This window comes from Onychostoma macrolepis, chromosome 10 (assembly GCF_012432095.1).
Source record: "Onychostoma macrolepis isolate SWU-2019 chromosome 10, ASM1243209v1, whole genome shotgun sequence".
Taxonomy (NCBI): Eukaryota; Metazoa; Chordata; class Actinopteri; order Cypriniformes; family Cyprinidae; genus Onychostoma; species Onychostoma macrolepis.
The window spans coordinates 1,875,280-1,898,051 of NC_081164.1; the positions used below are offsets into that span (position 1 = coordinate 1,875,280).

Below are 22,772 nucleotides of genomic sequence, written 5' to 3' on the forward strand. Positions count from 1 at the left end.
ACTGATACAGCCTGTTCTTCCAGCAGATTACCACAAGAACGCTTCCCAGTGTTTCTGCGGCAGAAGTCCCAGTAAAAGCACAGGGCCGGTACGATTTTGAGTGTGTGTGTTGACCTCCAGAAGGATCTGTGCAGATATCTGAGGCTGTATGGTCGTTTGTGCTGCTTTATTGTGAGACGAGGTGGCGGCTGTAAAGAGCTCAGCCTTGAGCAGAAGGGCAGGCCGGTGAAATATGAGGCTGATGAGCAACGACTCAGACTCGCCAGAGTCAGCCAACACACACACACACACACACACACAGCATCTCTCTCCTCCAGTCAGATCTCAGCCGAGTCAGTGGATTAGCAGAGTGTGTGCTGATCAATTCAATCCCAGCAGCACAGATCAGCCGTCAGCCGTCAGCCTGATGAATACCAAAACACTCCCAATACAAACAAGTGTCATTTGACGCTTTCAGGGTTCCCTTCTAGCACTTTCCATAATGTCTCCAGATCTCATTCTTTGTATGTGTTCATAAGATTACACCCAACTAGATTAGGGATGCACGATAATATCAGAGCGTTATCGGAATCGGCCGATAAATGCTGAAAATGTAAACATCGTCGATTTGAATTTCCCGATAATTATTTGAATTTGCCGATAGATTATGCCGATATGCCTTGCCGATAAGACGAATAACTCACATGTGCTCAGGGTGTGATAGTGATAAGATCCCGTCAGTTGTGTTTTCATTCTTTAAGCAAACTTTTGCTTGAATGATGATTAGTTTCACTGTTTTGGACCACCACATTTAATTTGAGAATGCATGTACAGAACAAAGCGTCCGGTGTGCAGCAGCAGCAGCGGCGGCCGCCTCCCCCGAGTCCTAAAGCCCGTCCGGTAAGGTGTTTTATTTATTTAGGGGGTGCTGTTGGCCTACTTGCAATAAAATAAAAGTAAAATACACAAATTACATTAAGATACTTGTGTTTCTGAATAAATAAAGCAGTAATTGATATCATAAATCATGAGTCTGTTTTGATTACATGAATAAAATCACAAACATGACACTTGTAAATTAAATAATTTAATGTATACAGTTTTATTCATTATGTTTTTTTTTTTTGTTTTTTTTTAAAAGATAAAAGTTTTTTAGAATATTTACAGCTCTTTTGCTTTAGACCATCTATTAATATTAAATCCGCAAATATAATGTCAAAGTTTCAACTGCATTTGTCTGAAAAAACCCCAGCAAAGCTGTCAATGTACTCTTATAAAAATAAAAAAAACAACTTTAATAATGTTTATTAGTTCTAACATGTACGTTTTTGCTCAAAACTAACCGAAATTAAAAACAATTTGATGATAATTTCTGCTTTTTTGCACAGGAGAGATTTGGTGTTGTTTCAAAACAAAAGGAAATATAGATCGGCATTGGTTATCGGCAAAAATATCGCCATTTCTAATATCTAAGAAAATCTAATATCGTGCATCCTTAAAATAGGTATTTACATATTCTGAAATATAAATGAGTTTGTTAGGGTGCTGCTTTAATATACTTGAAAATGTGCTCTTTGTGGTTGCTAGGGTGTTGTTATGTGATTACTATGTTGCTCTGAGTGTTTTTTAGGACACTAATATTCAGTTGCTATGATTCTGGGTCCTTGCTACAGTAGGTTGTTGCTATCGTACATGATTACCAAGGTGTTCTGAGTGGTTTTTAGGAGTTTTTGCTTGGGTTCTCGGTGGTTGTGGGCAGCTGCTGGACTGTTGTTAGGCAGATAATGTATTCAGAATGGTTTCTAGGGCACAATGTGGTTCCTAAAGTGTTCTGAGCAGTTTTTAGCACATCCCATTCTGGTTGTTATAGTGTTCCAGGTGGTTTCTAATTGTATGCCTGAAACCCACTAGATATCTATAGAAATGTTTTTTTTTTCTTCAGTTTTTTCATTCTGCAGTTGAAAATTGTAAAATGTTTAGCAAAGGCTTAGTGAACCTCCTCTCAAAAATATCACATGATTTGAGCAATCCTGTCTGTAGCACAGTGATTCCCAAACTGGGTCCCACAGAATTTCTGCTCTTTTCAGTATTTTTAGTATGGCAGCAGCTATTTACCATCTACAGATGTTGTTTGACAGTCGTCTTTTGTAGTGTTGTCTATAGCCCAAACACACTTTGGTGGGCGGAGAGTTGCACACAGTGTTGCACTTAGTGTAAATAGACTATTTAAGGCATTGATTGATGTATACATTTAAGTGATACAAATAGTTATCATCCAAGATGAGGATGGCATATGCATTCACCATACTAACAGAAGGATTTATGTGCACTTTTAGTTGGAATCTGTGGTGGAGCACATTCATGTCCAGTACCAGACTTTAGTGAACATCATCGGTACATTCAGAACTACAATATCATAGAAGAATTCTGCTTGAAACATCACATTTGGGCTTTGATTAAACTTGAATTATGTTTGTAAATTATTGATTTAATTTTGGGGAAATTTTAGCAGTTTGCACTCAAAACGCAGTAAGAGGCTGATATAGTAAGTGATGTTGTACTATGTTGATGCTCCCCATCCCTCAACAAAACTGACCAACACTAAAAAATAAATACTTGAGAAAACTGATACTGTAAAACTTTTGAGATCTCTCAACAATAGTTTTTTAGTTCTTCTCAGTAAAGATACTTTGTTTAGCCAATATAAATGTATTTGTTTATGCAATGCTGATTGTATTATATTGCTAATATAAATATTCTTGTCACAGCAACTGAAACAGCAATTACTGTCATTGAGGTCATATTTTTTTTTCTCTTTCCTGGAAGAAAAAAAAGAATGTCACCACATTATTAAATTCATGTTTGTTTACAAATGACAAACTCAGCAAACAGCAAAACAATAATCCTATAACAGTAACCGCATAATTTATTCATGCTGCAATGAATGCATGCTGGGAACTCACAAAGCCTTAACATTTCAACAATATGAAGTTCTTTGTTAAGACAAGTGTGTTTGACTAGTTGGGACAACATTTGGGGTATTTTTGTTGGTCTGACAAGGGCTTTTATTAGTGCTGTCAAACCATTAATTGCGATTAATCGCATCCAAAATAAAAGTTTTAGTTTACATAATATACGTGTGTGTACTGTATACATTTATTATGTATATATATATATACACACACATACAGTATATAAATGTAAAATATTTACATGTATATACATTTATTTACTTATATTCTTATATTTTATATTATACAGAAGTATATTTAATATATAAACATAACATTTTTTTCTTAAGTATAAATATGCGTGTGTTTGTATTTATATATACATAATAAATATACACTGTATACACACATACTGTATATTATGTAAACAAAAACTTTTATTTTGGATGCGATTAATCGCGATTAATCGTTTGACAGCGCTAGTTTTTATGTAGTTTCGAGAAAATGGCATTTTTTTTAGTATTTGAGACTCAAAAGGTTTCGCAAACTGGAAAATGTGCAGTTGCATTGGAAAATGCATGAAGGAGAGTCAGGCAAGCAACGGGAAAAATGTGTGAGTGAAGAAATGAAGGGAGGTTAAATGCAGCGGGTCTGTGTGTGGGACAGTGAGCCTGGCACCGGGCCGCCGGTGCTGACTCACACCTCCAGTGCTGGCACAAACCCAGAGCGCCGCTGAGAGCCACTTCCTCTAGAGCAGCCCATGATGCCCGTCACATGACTTCAGCACCTGCCACACACCCTGTTTACCTCCACGTGTGTGACCATGTGGAAGTAAAGGGTGACACCTAACAGAGCACTGCTTTAATCAGCACTACTGAGAACAACACTTATGCTCAGAGGACACGCGCTGATGAATATAAATAGCATGATGATTTAGAAAAGCAATTCATTTCCTCCCAAACAGCCCCATTTCACAAACACACCATTACTTATGCAGAGTAAATACTTACTGACATTAACGGCATGTATGTGCATTTAGAGCTCTCAGCGAAATACTGCAATCTATAAAATCCTGACGGGAGACTAGACACAGAGTCTGTCACAGACAACATCACATTAATGACGGAGCTGCCTGCAATAATGACATCATTAGAAAACTAGAAAGGGAAAGTTTATCAAGACATGCTTGAATAATTTGACAAAGCCTTACCTGACAGTTTAAAACTGCTCAAAAATCTCGAAGGATATTAGGACGTAGTTTAGAACGAATCCTTTAAGTTGCGTTCACATTTACCATTGTTCGACAATTTTTCACAAGGGGAAATATCATTTCAATACGATTTTGCATAATGGGAAATTTCCACCCACAGTTTTGCAATGGGTTTAGTTTTAACACACATTTTCGACATTGACCAACAGAAGGCTGCTTGTTTTGATCTGCGTGAGCTGTGCTTCATAGATACAGTACTGACTTTTTTGCCAGCAAAATTTCACCGAATTCTTGTGAACAACTTGAACCCGATGCAATCAACAGCCCTTATGTGAAATTTTTAATCATGGCGAGTCCTATTGAAATCACTAGAATTTGGAAATTTTTTGGAAATTGAGATTTATATAAATAAGCTTTCCATTGATGTATGGTTTGTTAGGATCGGACAATATTTGGCCGAGATACAACTATCTGAAGATCTGGAATCTGAGGGAATCAAATCAAAAATCAAAATATTGAGAAAAGTGCTTAGTAAAAGTGCTTAGCAATGCATATTACTAATCAAAAATTAAGTTTTGATATATTTACGGTAGGAAATTTACAAAATATCTTCATGGAATATGATCTTTACTTAATATACTAATGATTTTTGGCATAAAAGAAAAATGTATCATTTTGACCCATACAATGTATTGTTGGCTATTGCTACAAATATACCCCGTGCTACTTATGACTGCTTTTGTGCTCCAGGTTCACATATAATTAAATAGCCTGCATTTGCACTCAAAACAGAATCATTCTTTAGTTCTTACACAACAATAAATGAACAGGGTACAAATGTAGGGGTTTTAATGATCTTGACTGCAGTAGATGAGTAATGATATTACAATGCAGGTAACTTCATATTCATTCTAATGTTTACAGTTCTCATCATTTATGATGTGCTTGAGGATCAGCCCACTGAAGAGGGAGGGGAGAATCACACAACGACAGGAAAGCTTCAACCTTTCAGCTGTAGAGGACATTCACACCGCGGACAGAGCTGCTGCGGAGACGTCACTGCAGTCACACACACACACACACACACACACACCGGAGCAGCTGCGTCTGAGAAGCGTGTCATGCAAGCCGAAGGTCAAGACTTACTGGATGGATGCTTGCTCGCCGTCGGACAGGCCCGGCTGGGAAAAGCAGCCGGACACTATGGAGCCCATGTGAGTCGGTCGGTCGGCGGCGCGTGATGTGTCCTACCGTCTGGCCAGATGCTCGGCTCTGACCTGCATGCTAGGACACGGTGCTCTGTTTGTGCTTATTCATTACTGTAGCGAGTCTCATCTCCACAGCTCCGGCGTCTCACTCCATCTGCGGGCCAGCCAGATGGAGGGGGGCTGGGCCGAACACACGCGTGTGTGTGAATGGAGCGATGTGCTTTATTTACATCCATCATGCTCTGGGGCACGAGGCTGCAGCCTGCGGTTTGATGCTGCGCTGGAGCTATAAATAACAGCAGGGCTGACGGGTCTGATGATGAGGAAATGTAGCGTGATTTCTGACGAGTGTGCGGGTGAGGATGCATGTTTACTGATCGCTGTTGTTATGCTGTGATAGACTGCGTTTCTCCAGGTGCATGTTAGACTCAATGTGCTTTACAAATTATATGTGACCCTGCACCACAAAAGCAGTCATAAGCAGCACAGGTATATTTGTAGCAAAAACCAAAAATACATTGCATGGGTCAAAATGATCGATTGTTCTTTTATGCCAAAAATCATTAGGATATTAAATAAAGATCATGTTCCATATATATATCAAAATTAAATTTTTGATTAGTAATATTCATTGTTTGGAACTTCATTAGGACAGCTTTAAAGGGGATTTTCTCAATATTTTGATTTTTTTTGCACCCTTTTTTTTTGCACCATTCCAGATTTTCAAATAGTTGTATCTCAGCCAAATATTGTCCGATCCTAACAAACCATACATCAATGGAAAGCTTATTTATTCAGATTTTAGATGTTGTATACATCTCAATTTCGAAAAACTGACCCTTATGACTGGTTTTGTGGGCCTGGGTCACATATTACATCCACTGGTTCCTCAAATTACGCACACGAGAGGTCGAATGAATGCAGTCAGCAGCAGGTTTAATAAAGTGCTTCATAAGCATTCACTCATCCATAAAACACAAGAGCTCCTTCAATTCTGTGCGGTTTAAACTCTGCTGATCTGTCTTGTGAGTGTTTCGTCTTCTTTTGTACACAAAGATCAGTTATTTACAGGAATCACAACCATGTTGTACAAAAAATTCACTCTAAACCCATAAGAAACTGAATCCACTTCAAACCCACATAGTGTTCACAGAACTAGTACAGCGTGACGTCACTCTCTTTTGGAAACTATCTTCTAGAAAATGACATAACAGGGCTTCGTGTCTTGACTCATTCGCTTGACTCACTGTGACACCAGTTTTTCTCTATGCACCGTCATTTCTCCCATCAGCCCTGCAGTCTCAGGGTAGTTAGATGCTTAAAAGTAACATCTTAACAGCATAAAGTTTTCAAACTAGGTTCCTACGATTTGCATGTTTATTTTGCGGTATAATTACAGGCTGATTGTACATTATCCCTCCGATTTTTATTATATCGATGCATTAAAAAATACACACATTTGAAAGTATGTGAAAAGTTTTCAACCTTCTGTTGATCAAAGAATACTTAATTCAGTGTATCACGGTTTCCACAAAAATATTAAGCAGCACAACTGTTTCAACACTGATAATTATAAGAAATGTTTCTTGACCATCAAATCAACATATTAGAATGATTTATGAAGGATCGTGTGACACTGAAGATTCACATAAAATGTTTAAATTGCAGTAATATTTCACAATATTACTGTTTTACTGTATTTTTGCAGATAAATGCAGCTGTTGTGAGTACAAGAGACTTTTTTTCGAAAACATATAAAAATCTTATTGACCCCAAACTTTTACTGTATATAGCTACCCTATAATTTATGAAGGGGGTCCTTCATATAAGCTTATTTCCACCACAGAAAAAAATATTTAAAAAGTAATTGTGATTTTCAGGGGGTTTTTTCCCATCTCGCAACCAAGACCTTTTTTCTCAGAAATCCAAATTGAGAAATAAAAAGTTGCAATTACCAGAAATAAGCATCATCCTCGCATTTAAGAGCTTGAGAAGCCTTCTTAAAAAAACAACCAGCTATAATAATAATAAATACATCTCTCGTTGCTAATTTGTTAAACAGGTTAAATCACAGGGATCCACATTTCTTGTTTACATCCACAAGACATCAAAACATCACCATGATTTGTGAGTTTACTGCTGTATTTCAATGTGTTTGTCACGTCAAAACTTTGCAGTGTTTAAATGCCCACAGAGGAAGCATAATCAGGTATAAAAGGAAAAGTGTCCCGAAACTGTGAACAATCAAATCAATATTAAAGTATCAACATCAGCAAAATTACAAAGAGTTTCATTGTACTGCATTAACTAGATCTACTGCTCTCTGTTCCAGTTAATATGACAAATTATTATTACAGTTGATTTAAAAAATTGGAATTAAAAAGTAATTTGAGGAATAGTTGCAAAAATAATCACCAGAATAAATAATGAAGAAAGGATCAAGAAACATATCTGTTGATATTAAATTTAAGTATAATCAGAGTCAAATAATGTCATTTTTAACTGATATAAGTAAATATTTAGCCCTGAGTGTGAAATTGGGATTGGATGAGCCCTGTTGGACGCTAATGTAAAATGAACACACACCATATTCTGTACTGATGCACCAAGCTGAGATGCTGCTTTACAATCATTAACAGCATGTAGTTAATGCTAACCAACATGACCAGATTCTAGCGACAGTGATTCTGTCCGCAGTGAATGTGAAAACTGAACGTAATTCGACAAACTCAGATGATCAGAACAGGTCTCACTCTCTGCTCATCTGCATAAAGTTGAGCTCTGCTAATGCTTTCTAAAGGTCTCTAGCACTCTACGGCTGTCAAAATGACTGAAAAACTAAATTTGAATGTTGTACTTAAATATTATCAATATTCGAATTATATTTGAATTCAAAAGGCATAATTTCAGTTAGGGGGGAAAAAAGCTTTTGGCTTCTCTCCTGAGGCCACAAGAGGGCGCATCGAGCAAAATATTACTAATGCACGTTTATTCAAAACAATAAAATAACATGACTATCTTTGAAAAACGTGTATAATGTTTAAATTAATGTTTATAAACTGTATATAATAGTTGCTTAAACAATTAGATACAAAATAGCATCATGTGTGTATGCATAGTTTAATACAAAGGCCCAAAAACCAATCACAAAGAGTCCTTTTTCATTTAAAAACATGAGATGCAGTGGGATGGGAAAAAACCACATGGCTTTCCATATTTTACGTGGCTTTCTAAATATTAATTTTAATTTTACATGGCTTTCTAAACATGCTCTCTTGTGCAAGACGCGAGTGCAAAGGTGATAGATGACTTCTTCTTCTTCTTGTTTTATGGCGGGTGGCATCCAACGTTAAGGTGCATTACCTTCTAGCATCTACTATACTGGAGTGTTGACCAGAGTGACTAACAGAAACTTAAAAAAAACTAATTATAACATAAAATAAAAAATAAAAAAGCATAATTTATATTCTAGGTGATAGATGTCGCTATGTTGTTTTTGTATCATTGAGATACTAGATAATCAGTTTTCAATATAGTTTTTATCATTTATATAGTTATTTTATTTCACTTTTATTTGTAGTTAGTACATAATTTTATCTAAGTTTATGTTTATTTCATGTAATAAAAGTTTAGTTAGGTTTAGTTAACTCGGTAACACTTTAGTATAGGGACCAATTCTCACTATCAACTAGTTGCTTATTAGCATGCCTATTATTAACATATTGGCTGTTTATTAGTGCTTATAAGCACATATTCTGCATGAGCATATTCTACATCCCTAATCCTACCCAATACCTAAACTTAACTACCTTACTAACTTATTAATAAGCAGCAAATCAGGAGTTTACTGTGGCAAAAGTCGTAATTAATGGCTTGTTAATGGCGAGAATTGGATCTTAAAATAAAGTGTGACTGTTAACTCTTATAACCCTGGTCTGAAAAAGTGCATGCAATGGAAAAGACTTTTCAGCAGAGGGCGCCACATAATCAACTCAAGCCTCCATGATTTCTCCTGTACACAAGCTCTTCAGCATAACGAAACAGTGCTCAGTGCTAAGAATGCTACACATTTACAATTCGTGCAACACTGCATGCAATATTCGCAGCCACAACAAAGTCAAAGAGTTGTCAGCCGTTCTTTCAGCATACGGTGAACTGTGTGGTCTTACCTTAAACAGCCCTGCAGCCAGTCTCTAGGGTCTCTGTCGTTTAAACCGTTTGCTAGAGCTGCTCCTGCGTCCTCGCAGCCCGCGGAGAGAAAAGAAGAGGTCACCTCCAGAGCTGCCCGGCCGCTCTCCTTCGTGGCGGCGACGCTCAACACCTCAGCGTCTGAGCTCAGGAACAGACTTCTGTCCTTGAGTCGCTGCTGGATCATGGGAGTGAGGGGAATGTCGAAGGCAAACGAGGCTCCTGGAGTGCTGTGAGAGCTGGGTTCAGGTGCAGGGTTGGACAGCTCGTCCAGCGAGTCCATGCTACTGTAGAGAGTCCCTCGCAGACGCTCCGACTCCAGGATGCTCTCAAACTGGCAGCTGAAGACATCTGTGGCGTCACTCTTACCTGCAGCAGATTTACCTTCAGAACACCTGGAGCAGGCACAAAGACAAACACATCTCACTCAACAGAAGCTGACTTCAGGACATTCTGTCTTACGCCTATTTTAAAGTCCTTTTCCAAAGACAACATATGTGACCCTGGACCACAAAACCAGTCATTTAAATTGACATGTATACACCATCTGAAAGATGAATAAATAAGCTTTCCGTTAATGTATGGTTTGTTAGGGTCGGACAATATTTGGACAAGATACAACTAAAATCTGGAATCTGAGGGAGCAAAAAAAATAAATATTGAGAAAATCACCTTTAAAGTTTTCCAAATGAAATTCTTAACAATGCATATTACTAATTAAAAGTTAAGTTCTGATATATATATGGTAGGAAATTTACAAAATATCTTCATGGAACATGATCTTTACTTAATATCCTAATGATTTTTGGCATAAAAGAAAAATATAATTTTGACCCATACAATGTATTGTTGGCTATTGCTACAAATATACCCCGTGCTACTTGTGACTGCTTTTGTGCTCCAGGGTCACATATGTTCATTTGATAACTTAGGCCATAAGATTGAATCTCACAAAATCAGTCTGGGTCATATTTCACCTGAAAATGAAAAGAAAAAAACAATAACGCCGTCTTAGGACCATTCATTTATGAATTAAGCACATTTGCTCTCAAACTATTGCTTCCATAATGCATTCAGACTTCATGAAGTTATTCTTATCCCGATTTTTATTACTGCGATACAGTATTTCTTTTTTTAAATGAGCATAATTACAGATTGTTAAATCAAATAATGTAATGACATAGATCTTATCTAAGTACTTTGATTGATTGATTGATTGTATTACTACAATTTTTGGCTTGGTGTAATGAAATTTGTGGTAGCACTTTAGTATAGGGTCCAATTCTCACTATTAACTGCTTATTAGCATGCCTGGCTGTTATTACCATACTGGCTGTTTATTAGTATTTATAAAGCACATATTCTGCATGAGCATATTCTACATCGCTAATCCTACCCATTCCCTAAACTTAACAACTACCTTTACTAACTATTAATAAGCAGCAAATTAGGAGTTATTGAGGCAAAAGCCATAGTTAATGGTTTGTTATTTGTGAGAATTGGACCTTAAAATAAAGTGTGACCAAATTTTCTTCTGTAATGAACAATTAATTACTATGAATAATATTATTATGAATTATTATGAAATAAATGATTATCAAAATAAAATAAACGTAAAACATTATTTATGACCCGATATGTTCTGGACAAATTCATGAGAGTCATCCACAGGAAGTTGGGGAAAAAAAACTCAATTCCATTATAAAACCACAAGCCTCGTTCCGCTTAGCAACTCAGAGTGAACACAACGCTTCCTCTATATTTTGCTTGATAATTTCTTATGAAGACCAGGCAGAAAAGATAAAGGAAGTGAAACCGATAATCAGATGCATAGAGAACTGAATATAAAAAGTAACTAGATGAACAGCTCGCTTGAACTTTGCATTGCATAAGGTGCAGCTGTGTATATCTCTCATTCTAGACAGCTTTTACTCACGTTACTGAGTTGCCTACATAGGCATCATAGGTGTGCCCCTAACATAAGAGCTATTCATAAATTATGCTGGTAACACTTTAGATTAGGGAACACATATGCAAGAGTTTATTCTCAGTAAACTCCAAATTACTGCTAAAGTAGTTGTTGTGGTAGTTTTCTTTTGGGTAGGTTAAGGGATCTAAAATATGGTCATGCAGAATAAGACATTAATATGTGCTTTATAAGTAAAGCAACTAGTTAATAGTGAACAGTGTGCCCTAATCTAAAGTGATGCATTATTCTGCCTTCTATATTCTGGCAGTACTAAAATGCAATGCAACAGTCAGTCAGGTATAATTATTCCAAGATGGCAAACATATCAAGAAAAAATGCATATTATAAATATATTAATATTTTAATGTAATACAAAAAAAACATCAAACATGCACGTATTGTTTAAATCAGTCACTTATAAGATTTAAAATGTTGTCTAAGTAACAATGCAGAGCTAGTGTTAGAACATTTAAAAATGTTAAATCCAAAATCTTTACCAAATGTATAACAATAACTATAATTGCTATTAAACAGAGATAAGAAACACAATACTGATTATTTTAATGTTAAAGTGTTTGATAACTAATAAGCAAAATGACTTTTTAATTGTTTTATTTTGGATTTTTCCACATCATAACCATTTTTTAAAAAAAATTTAAATACATATGCACCGTTAAAATTGTATTAAAACATTTTAATAATAAAATAATTATATAAATAGTTACATAAAAATATTTGTGAAAACAAAGCAATTACTCGTTGTTAATAATATTAATAATTATTAATAATAGTGATTATAAAAATATAAGGAATTAATTTACCTGTGAACACCGTTGTTTCCTGTTGAACGAACACCAATTTAATCCCACTGGTGGGTACTATGTTTTAGAAATTCTTTAAAAGTACAAAAGTATCACATAAAATAGCTTGCTCATGCCAAATAGCGGTCTCTCTCTACTATCTAACAGGCTTTTGGCAAGTGAGGACTGCAATGCAGAGGTACTGTACCTGTCTGAGCCGTTCTCTGCTGGTTTGTGATCGGGTCTCAGCACACGCCCCTGTGGCACTCCTGTGGCTTCTGTATGCTGCGTGTCCGGTGTCACTTCCTCTTTCACACTGCAGCTCTGGTGCCTTCCGTTCTGCATCTCTCCATTCACGAGGCTTTCCGCCCTGCTCTCCACAAACCGCAGTTTCTTCGGCGGCTTGTCCCGCAGTTTGCCCCCCTCCAGAAAGCCGCTAAAGATGCCCGGGATCTCGGCCAGAATTTTACTGGATTCCTCTAGAGATTCGTCTGCCAGTTCTGCCGAGGGGTCGTCGTCTGTCCTACTGGGCGAGGGTGACCCGGCCCTCTTGCCCTCCATCTCCTTTCCAGCGCTTTCTTGGGAGGGCACCTCTGAGGGCTGCTCCCCATGTGATGCAGCTGGAGTCGGGCTGGTGTCAGGTTTATTTTGGCAGGCTGGTGCATTCCTGGGGTCTCGACTGGGCCCAGAGCTGAAGCAGCTCAGCTCGTTTGCGGCTGCCATAACTGAGCTGGGGTCCTTTATGAGTGCCTCGCACCACGAGTCAAACAGCAGGGAGTCTCCTGCTAACTCAGACTGGCCGTTCTGAATGTCCAGGCCTTGCTTGGCCATATCCAGCTGAGACGGTGGGGTTTCGTCTTGCCCGTTGCAGGGGATCATGGGTGAGGCAGTGGCGGCGTCTCCTGACATCGAGTCCTGTCCGGACGCAGCATGCTGACTCCGAGCGGTCAGGCCGCTCAACAGGTTCGACAGCTCCCTATCGATCTCCTGGAAGAGGGACGTCTCATCAATGTCATCGTCATCAAGAGCCGAGTCAAGACCTGAGCCGCTTTCCTGTTTCTCTTGGGTCAGAGGGACGACTGTTTGACAAACCAAAAAATTAAGATTAGACATCATTAAGTGTTAACTCAAAGAAAGTCAAGTGGAGCAAGACTGTCTGCCTCAAATAAAACAAGAAAAAGAGAAACTTCCAAAGCAGCATTTCACTTATACAAAACAAAAATAAACTTTTTAGGGAAATGAAACGCATCATCAAGTGGACACATCTGTATGTGTTTAGGCGACATGATATTTTACAACCTGAACTAACTTTTCCTTGTCATAAAAAGGTCAACTTATTTGATATATTGAGAGACTCGGTCATGATATCATGTCCTTTTATGTTTTTTTTGTTTTGTTTTTTTTTTTGTGCATATTTCTGCATTTTGGTTGCACCATGTGATTTTGATTTAGCAGGAAAAAAAGTTTTTCATACATTAATGAGCAGTTTTTCCCAAAGAACTAAGAATGAAAGATTATGACAAACAACATAAAGTTTTTCTTTCCAGTAATTTAAGGACAATTTTTCTTCATCATGATATCAGGACAATTATATAATCCTGAACCTTTTTTTAATTTTACTTAATGCTCTTTCACAAATATAAAAACGAAATTAAAAACTTGCTCCTCAAGTATGTGTGAATTTAATTTTTAATACACCAGCTGAAATGAAAGTGCTTAATGGTAATCATGAAATGTAAGGGTCTGTAAAACATTAAACATTAAGCATTAAGCAGATTAGTCATATTTGTTCAGAACTGTTCAAACTCTCTTCACTGGGTGGCAGCATTTGACAATGGTTGAAAATGTACTGTAAACTAAATTTGAACAAAAACATCAGGCTGCATCCCACTGCACTTACTATACAGTAGAGTAAGTGAGATAAAGATTAGACACTTCAGCCAAACACTGCCTTCATGTCAATTGACAGAAAATATCAAAGCAAAACAATTGACAAATAGAAGTTTGTTAGGTTTGAAATGATAGACCTAGTGTACAGAATGAAGAATACATAAGTTAAAATACACAAGACACAAGTTAAATACATCTAAAATTTGTGTTAGTTAAAATATATATATATAGAAGCAAAAATCATGTGCAAAATGTCATGATGCTAGAGGTTTGGGGTTATTAAATACTCATGAATAAACAGATTCACAAATACAATTAATCCACAAATAAATAAAATTAGATCCACCAATGAATTTAAGGAGTTTCACAAAATCAAACTAATTTACTAAAACTATACTGAGATTTGCAAATGTGTTTTTCTACACAAACTCAACTCTGTATAATTTCTGCAATGCTATTAGAGGACAGACAGACATACACACAGGCAGACAGACAGGAAAATAAACAGCCAGACAGACAGGCAGACAGTCAGGCAGACAGGCAGATAGACAGACAGTCAGGCAGACAGGCAGATAGACAGACAGACAGGCAGACAGGCAGATAGACAGACAGACAGGCAGACAGACAGGAAAATAAACAGCCAGACAGACAGGCAGACAGTCAGGCAGACAGGCAGATAGACAGACAGACAGGCAGACAGGCAGATAGACAGACAGTCAGGCAGACAGGCAGATAGACAGACAGACAGGCAGACAGGCAGATAGACAGACAGACAGGCAGACAGACAGGAAAATAAACAGCCAGACAGACAGGCAGACAGTCAGGCAGACAGGCAGATAGACAGACAGACAGACAGACAGGCAGACAGGCAGCTAGACAGACAGTCAGGCAGACAGGCAGACAGGCAGATAGACAGACAGTCAGGCAGACAGGCAGATAGACAGACAGTCAGGCAGACAGGCAGACAGACAGACAGACAGACAGACAGGCAGACAGGCAGATAGGCAGACAGTCAGGCAGACAGGCAGACAGGCAGATAGACAGACAGACAGGCAGACAGGCAGATAGACAGACAGACAGGCAGACAGACAGGAAGATAAACAGCCAGACAGACAGGCAGATAGACAGACAGACCGACAGGCAGACACACAGGCAAACAGACAGACGGACAGACAGGCAGATAGACAGACAGGAAGATAGACAGACAGACAGGCAGATAGACAGACAGACCGATAGGCAGCCAGACAGCCATACAGGCAGACAGACTGACAGACCGACAGGCAGACAGATAGATAGATAGATAGATAGATAGATAGATAGATAGATAGATAGATAGATAGATAGATAGATAGATAGATAGACAGACAGACAGACAGGCAGGCAGGCAGACAGACAAACAGACAGACAGACAGACAGAAAATTGTAATATAAAAATATAAAATTTAATTTAGATTTAATTGTAAAGCAGTGTGCTAAAATTACTGCATTAAACATATTTAATAAATGTTATCGTGTTAAATTTTACAGCCCTAATAATTAGTAAAATCTAAAATTTAACACATACCACCAGCACCCTTTTGACCCCCGGGGGTCCCTAGAGCCCAGTTTTAAAACCTCTGCTCCAGTGCATAGTATAATATGAACAGGGTTGTAAGGTCACTGCTGTGCTCTGTTGGTTTCTGTTGGTTTGGATGTGTGTCATTTGTAGAAGTACAAGGAAACCATGAGCCAGTAAACTTTGTGACTCATGCACACTTCTGAAACAGGTTTCATCATGACGGCCGTTGACACTGAAGCGTGACACACCAGTAATACGGAAACACTAAGATCTTGGAGGAGTGTTTTGTGCTCATGTTGGTGGTTAAAACACATACACAGCAGCTCAATAGGGTTGTCACTCCTCTACTGAGAGTTTAATCACACACTGTACACACAGTCCAATCAATTCCTGTATGTCAGTGATATTCACATTCCACAAGTGAATCAACTCCTCAAACAATTAAAGTGACAGTCCAATCTGTGAACAGAACCAAACTGAACAACTAGTTGATAATGCAGTGACGTCTCTTTTCTGGAAAATGGTAGCTTGAGAATGGGTGCCATTGGATGCTAGAAAATCACAGAAACAAAGGTACGTATTTTCACTGACTCATACATTTTGATACGATCTCTCTCCACTAAAGTTTCTTCCAACAGCCCTGTGGACTTGGGGAAATCCCATACATTACTCTCCATAGAGACCAGATCTCACTAGAAAAACTGGATCTGAAAAAAACAAGCCACTTGCCTTTTTAAAAAACAAAAAAAACAAATACATTGATCATTTTTATGAACTACATTTATGAAACAATAAGCCCAAAGACGTTTATAAAAATGTGGACATGGCAACACTGAAAGACAATATGCTGTTTACCAGCAGCAGCTTTATGAGTCAGCGGGTGGTTTACTTAAAATTGTTGGGCATAATGCGTCAGCTGAATAACATGACTTTGGTCAAAAATAGCAGACATCAAACAGGTTAAACTGATGCTCAAATGTTGCTATAATTATCACTACCACAATAATCGCTTTGAGAGTGACTCATGACAATTGAGATATTTACTCCAAAAGTTCAAGGTTGTTGCCTCTCTTACGTCTTCACCTGCCTTATGTTTGCTACACTGCAGTTGTTACCTGATTTATACCTGATTTAGTTAATTTATGAAGTTAATTTAGATTTTACCAGTCAGAACTGTAATACCCTCTCAGAAAAGCTAGTTTCTGGTTTTTACGGAAACAAAGCAGGGTTTGTGTACAAACTGTCGGATTTTGTGAACTAGAATGTTGCGCAAAACTAGATGCTAGCTGCATTATAGTTTAGTTAAGGGGTCAAAAGCCATCTGGTCTGAATCAGGAGAGAAATCTGCACAAATCAACAACCATTAATGAGCCATTATATCGAAATCCTCTGACATTCTTCTTTACAAATCCTCGTTTTGTGCTTCTAATTCGTGACTGCCGTTTTGTTTTGCTGTTTCTCCCGCCTACTCCCATTCTAAAGCTTGAAAGAGCAAGGATCATTTTTAATATAACTCCCATTAGATTCGTCTGAAAGAAGAAAGTCATATACATCTAAGATGCCTTGAGGGTGAGTTTAACATGGGCTAATTTTCATTTTTGGGTGAACTAACCCTTTAAAGCTGCAGTCCGTAAGTTTTGCCTTTTTGTCGCCATATCTGTTTGAAACCTGCAATTGCAGTTATTTGCGGAATTATCTTCTTTGCGTGGGTTGTGCTCCGGCACGGCTCCAGCGTGGATGAATCTAATGTTTTTAAGAGTATGTGTGCCTGTCAGTCACCGCACCGGTGTGGATTCTGTACTCAGGAATCAAAGATTCTAGTCTACATCTTGGAATATGTGACCCAAATAAGAATTTTCACCAGATATTGTCATCAGAACAAGTAACAAGTCTGCCACTTTTGTTCTGACCAACTGGGGAAAAAAGCATTACAATAAATCGCGCTACCAATGGTGATTAAATCTAACAATTGCTTAGCTTATATCACATCAAACCGTGCAAATTATTATTATCGTTATACTTTGTTCTCAAATTAATAATGTTAACAACATCAGCTTTGCGTGACTATACGTGTATGTAGTGTATGTTAGCATGTAGACTTCAATTTCTGTACAGTCTAAGCTCTAATTGTCATACCATTCGAATTTCATTTAAAGGAATTCTTTTAACCCAAAAAGCAAGTTATCCTTCCTTAGAACTGGTTCTCTTTGAAATACAAATCTTGTGTAATCCCACGTAGGCTATCTGTAATCAGATGCACATTTAAAACTGGAATATAATCTAATTTCAGTCACATGTTTCATAAACACATAATCCTTTCTGGATTACAATCCGCCATCAAAATGATCAATTTAATTATTCCAGCTGCTGTGAGAAAAGGCTATAAACGATCCGCCACCTGCAGGATCCTCACATGCGATAGCCTACCAGCCGGGACAACTTCTTTATATTTACAGACGTGACATAATGACACAGTGCCATGCTCGAATTTCCCGTGAATTCCTGCCAGTACCACTCAAATTAGAAAACATTATTATAAGATAACCGTTGTGAATAGGGCTAAAGTAAGGCGATAGTTTTGAACACTGGCTGATTATGTACTTGCTCAAAAATTGAATTAAGATCATTTTAACCAAAAAACGTTACGGACTACAGCTTTAAATAACATTTTTTATTTGAATAAATTCAATTTAGATGTTATCACATGAAGCACATTTGGTCACATTGGGAACCAATTCTCACTATTAAATAAATACCTTTTTTTTTCAGTGATTAGTTTAAAGGTAAAATGTCTTAATCAGGGGTGGGCAAACCTTTTGACTTGAGGGCCACATCAAGTTTTCCACATTAAGTGAGGGGCCGCATAATACGTTTATGACAAATGAAGCTTAGATTTTTTTGGGGGGGTTTTATTGTAAATTGACTCTCACTTACTACTGTACTGTGTGTATATTTGTACATAGGCCTACATGGCAGTTATATTCTTGTACCATTTCTACCTTTTTTTTTTTATGAGCACTTTATGACACAGTGATAAGTTGCATTGGTGAACAAGTCGATTGACGTATAAGATACATTTTATAATTTTATTCAGAAATAATTTACAATAAACAAACTGTTTACAAACATTAGAAACATGTATATTCCCCACACTCCACAAAAACCCTGTAAATTTAGCAGTGTTCAGAATAGAAAAACGAACAAAAATATAAGTAAAAAACAAATACAAATTATAGTGGCATTCACTCTAACATATATTATAAACGCCCAGCCTAAATATTTAAAGCGAAACTGAAACTAGCAGCGTGGTTGCAGGAAAATGCACAATACAAACTCAAAACAAACTCACTTGCCTTTTCTCGTCACAATCCTAATGTACGCGCTTTGCTCTTGACCTTGGTTGCTTTATATAAGTTGCCTTTGAAATCGCAGCATGTTTCAGATGAAAAAAAACCCCTCAATTTATAATCCAGAAAAAAACAGTACTATATCCATTTTCATAAAAATGTGTGTGGAAAACAGAAGAAAAAAGCATATCTTTTCAACATAAGAAAATACTTTTTATTTTGCATTTGCTGTGCGGCTTGAACACGGCATCTGTCAAAAATAGACTAGGTGCCTATCTTTAGTGAAGCGGTGCAGTGAGCCGCGGCGTGGCTGGTGTAAGCACAAGCATTGACTGGAGTGGACACGATCAGCTCCGGTGGTCGCGTCGGAGCGGCGGGACGGTGTAAATCAGGGGTTATATACCGCACTAGGCTACAGCGTATCTATTGGATTTTGCTGATATTGCATCAAATTAGCTATTTTGGACCAACTGTCTCACTGGCTGGATGAAAATACCCGTAGTTTGCCCACGTCTGCAGATTCGTATCATTTTAAAAATCCCTCGCGGGCCGCAACAGGAGTGATAGCGGGCCGTAGTTTGGACACCCCGGGTCTTAATGATTGATTTGTTTCTTACAAACACACAGCTTTTGTCTTCTCTAATTGATGGACTGGAGTGGTGTGGATTATTGTGATGTTTTTATCAGCTGTTTGGACTCTCATTCTGATGGCACCCATTCACTGCAGAGCATCCATTGACTGTCTCATGGAATGATGCATTTCAACAAATCTGTTCTGATGAAGAAACAAATTCATCTACATCTTGGGTGAGCTGAGGGTGAGCACTTTTTCAGCAAATTTTCATCTGAACTATGAACTATTCCTTTAATCCACAATCCAATTTTTTTCAGTTTATTTAATGATAATGATAATGAACTACACACAGAAGAACCGGATGTTACACATTTAATAGTGTAGGATGTTAATTTGAGCCTGTATTCAGACGAAAATACAGCATCACACACGGAAGTGACAGAGAAAATGTCTAACATGCAGTTTCAATTTACTTTATACAGGTGCTGGTCATATAATTAGAATATCATCAAAAAGTTGATTTATTTCACTAATTCCATTCAAAAACTGAAACTTGTATATTATATTCATTCATTACACACAGACTGATATATTTCAGATGTTTATTTCTTTTAATTTTGATGATTATAACTGACAACTAAGGAAAATCTCAAATTCAGTATCTCAGAAAATTAGAATATTACTTAAGACCAATACAAAGAAAGGATTTTTAGAAATCTTGGCCAACTGAAAAGTATGAGCATGTACAGCACTCAATACTTAGTTGGGGCTCCTTTTGCCTGAATTACTGCAGCAATGCGGCGTGGCATGGAGTCGATCAGTCTGTGGCACTGCTCAGGTGTTATGAGAGCCCAGGTTGCTCTGATAGTGGCCTTCAGCTCTTCTGCATTGTTGGGTCTGGCATATCGCATCTTCCTCTTCACAACACCCCATAGATTTTCTATGGGGTTAAGGTCAGGCGAGTTTGCTGGCCAATTAAGAACAGGAATACCATGGTCCATAAACCAGATACTGGTTGCTTTGGCACTGTGTGCAGGTGCCAAGTCCTGTTGGAAAATGAAATCTGCATCTCCATAAAGTTGGTCAGCAGCAGGAAGCATGAAGTGCTCTAAAACTTCCTGGTATACGGCTGCGTTGACCTTGGACCTCAGAAAACACAGTGGACCAACACCAGCAGATGACATGGCACCCCAAACCATCACTGACTGTGGAAACTTTACACTGGACCTCAAGCAACGTGGATTGTGTGCCTCTCCTCTCTTCCTCCAGACTCTGGGACCCTGATTTCCAAAGGAAATGCTAAATTTACTTTCATCAGAGAACATCACTTTGGACCACTCAGCAGCAGTCCAGTCCTTTTTGTCTTTAGCCCAGGCGAGACGCTTCTGACGCTGTCTGTTGTTCAAGAGTGGCTTGACACAAGGAATGCGACAGCTGAAACCCATGTCTTGCATGCGTCTGTGCGTAGTGGTTCTTGAAGCACTGACTCCAGCTGCAGTCCACTCTTTGTGAATCTCCCCACATTTTGAATGGGTTTTGTTTCACAATCCTCTCCAGGGTGCGGTTATCCCTGTTGCTTGTACACTTTTTCTACCACATCTTTTCCTTCCTTCGCCTCTCTATTAATGTGCTTGGACACAGAGCTCTGTGAACAGCCAGCCTCTTTGCAATGACCTTTTGTGTCTTGCCCTCCTTGTGCAACGTGTCAATGGTAGTCTTTTGGACAACTGTCAAGTCAGCAGTCTTCCCATGATTGTGTAGCCTACAGAACTAGACTGAGAGACCATTTAAAGGCCTTTGCAGGTGTTTTGAGTTAATTAGCTGATTAGAGTGTGGCACCAGGTGTCTTCAATATTGAACCTTTTCACAATATTCTAATTTTCTGAGATACTGAATTTGGGATTTTCCTTAGTTGTCAGTTATAATCATCAAAATTAAAAGAAATAAACATTTGAAATATATCAGTCTGTGTGTAATGAATGAATATAATATACAAGTTTCACTTTTGAATGGAATTAGTGAAATAAATCAACTTTTTGATGATATTCTAATTATATGACCAGCACCTGTATATATATATATATATATATATATATATATATATATATATGTGACCCTGGATCACAAAACCAGTCATAAGTGTCAATTTTTCAAAATTGAGAATAAATAAGCTTTCCATGAATGTATGGTTTGTTCTTAGCAATGCATATTACTAATCAAAAATGAAGTTTTGATATATTTACGGAAAGAAGTTTACAAAATATCTTCATGGAACATGATCTTTATTTAATATCCTAATGATTTTTGGCATAAAAGAAAAATTGATCATTTTGACCCATACAATGTATTGTTGGCTATTGCTACAAATATACCCGTGCTACTTATGACTGCTTTTGTGGTCCAGGGTCACATATCCCTACACATGGTCACACTTTCTCACTATTAGCAAACCAGTATATATATATATATATATATATACACACACAATAATTACATGCATGCAAGAAGTATGCAAGAACACAAAGTACCACTATCCGCTGAGCTTGTGTCTTCTGTCTTTCCAAAGAGAAACTCGTACTTGGCTTTGGCAACACTCTGTGCATGTGCAGAGGAGCTGCTGACCCGATCAAATGCTTCTCCCTGCAAGAACAAACCAGAGTTAAACATGCATTAATTTGACATCATTTTAACATTTTAAAAGTTTTTGCAAAGTGTGCATATGGCAGTTTTATGACTGAAGACAGAAAGTCTACCAAATTCAGCAAATCAGTTTTACAAGACAGATGCTGTCAAGGTCCAAAACAAAATATGACAAAATAGCTTTGTGAGAGAACAGACCCAATATCCTCACAAGTCATTATTTATAGAAAATCTTTTCCTCTCCTCCACAGCTCTCACGTCTATTTTGCTGTTAAATATTCAAAATATTCAATAAAATTGCAGCAGGTTTCAAAAAGTTTAGAAACACAAACAAACTGTTTTATTTCAGTGTGCTTCTCACACAGAGATCATATGACTTCAGAAGATTTGAAAAACATGACAAGATTAACTTTTATTGTATGGAAAAGAGCAACGTGAACACTGTGCTAAACATCTAC

At 37.7% G+C, this 22,772-nt stretch overlaps 1 protein-coding gene across 3 annotated transcripts in view; it reads right to left on the reverse strand.

The window, feature by feature from the left end:
* The window catches only part of psd3l (pleckstrin and Sec7 domain containing 3, like), a 113,045-nt gene that overhangs the window by 77,688 nt on the left and 12,585 nt on the right, over nt 1-22,772 (reverse strand). Inside the window, exons 2-4 of one of the 3 annotated variants that reach the window (XM_058788279.1) lie at nt 22,203-22,314; nt 12,514-13,384; nt 9,518-9,931 (exon numbers count right to left, since the gene is read on the reverse strand). In XM_058788279.1, the coding sequence (XP_058644262.1) occupies nt 9,518-9,931; nt 12,514-13,384; nt 22,203-22,314 (1,397 nt within the window). Of the gene's footprint in view, nt 1-5,286; nt 5,484-9,517; nt 9,932-12,326; nt 12,345-12,513; nt 13,385-22,202; nt 22,315-22,772 lie in introns of those variants that run through there. The other 2 variants (XM_058788280.1, XM_058788281.1) reach the window with 2 other exon arrangements.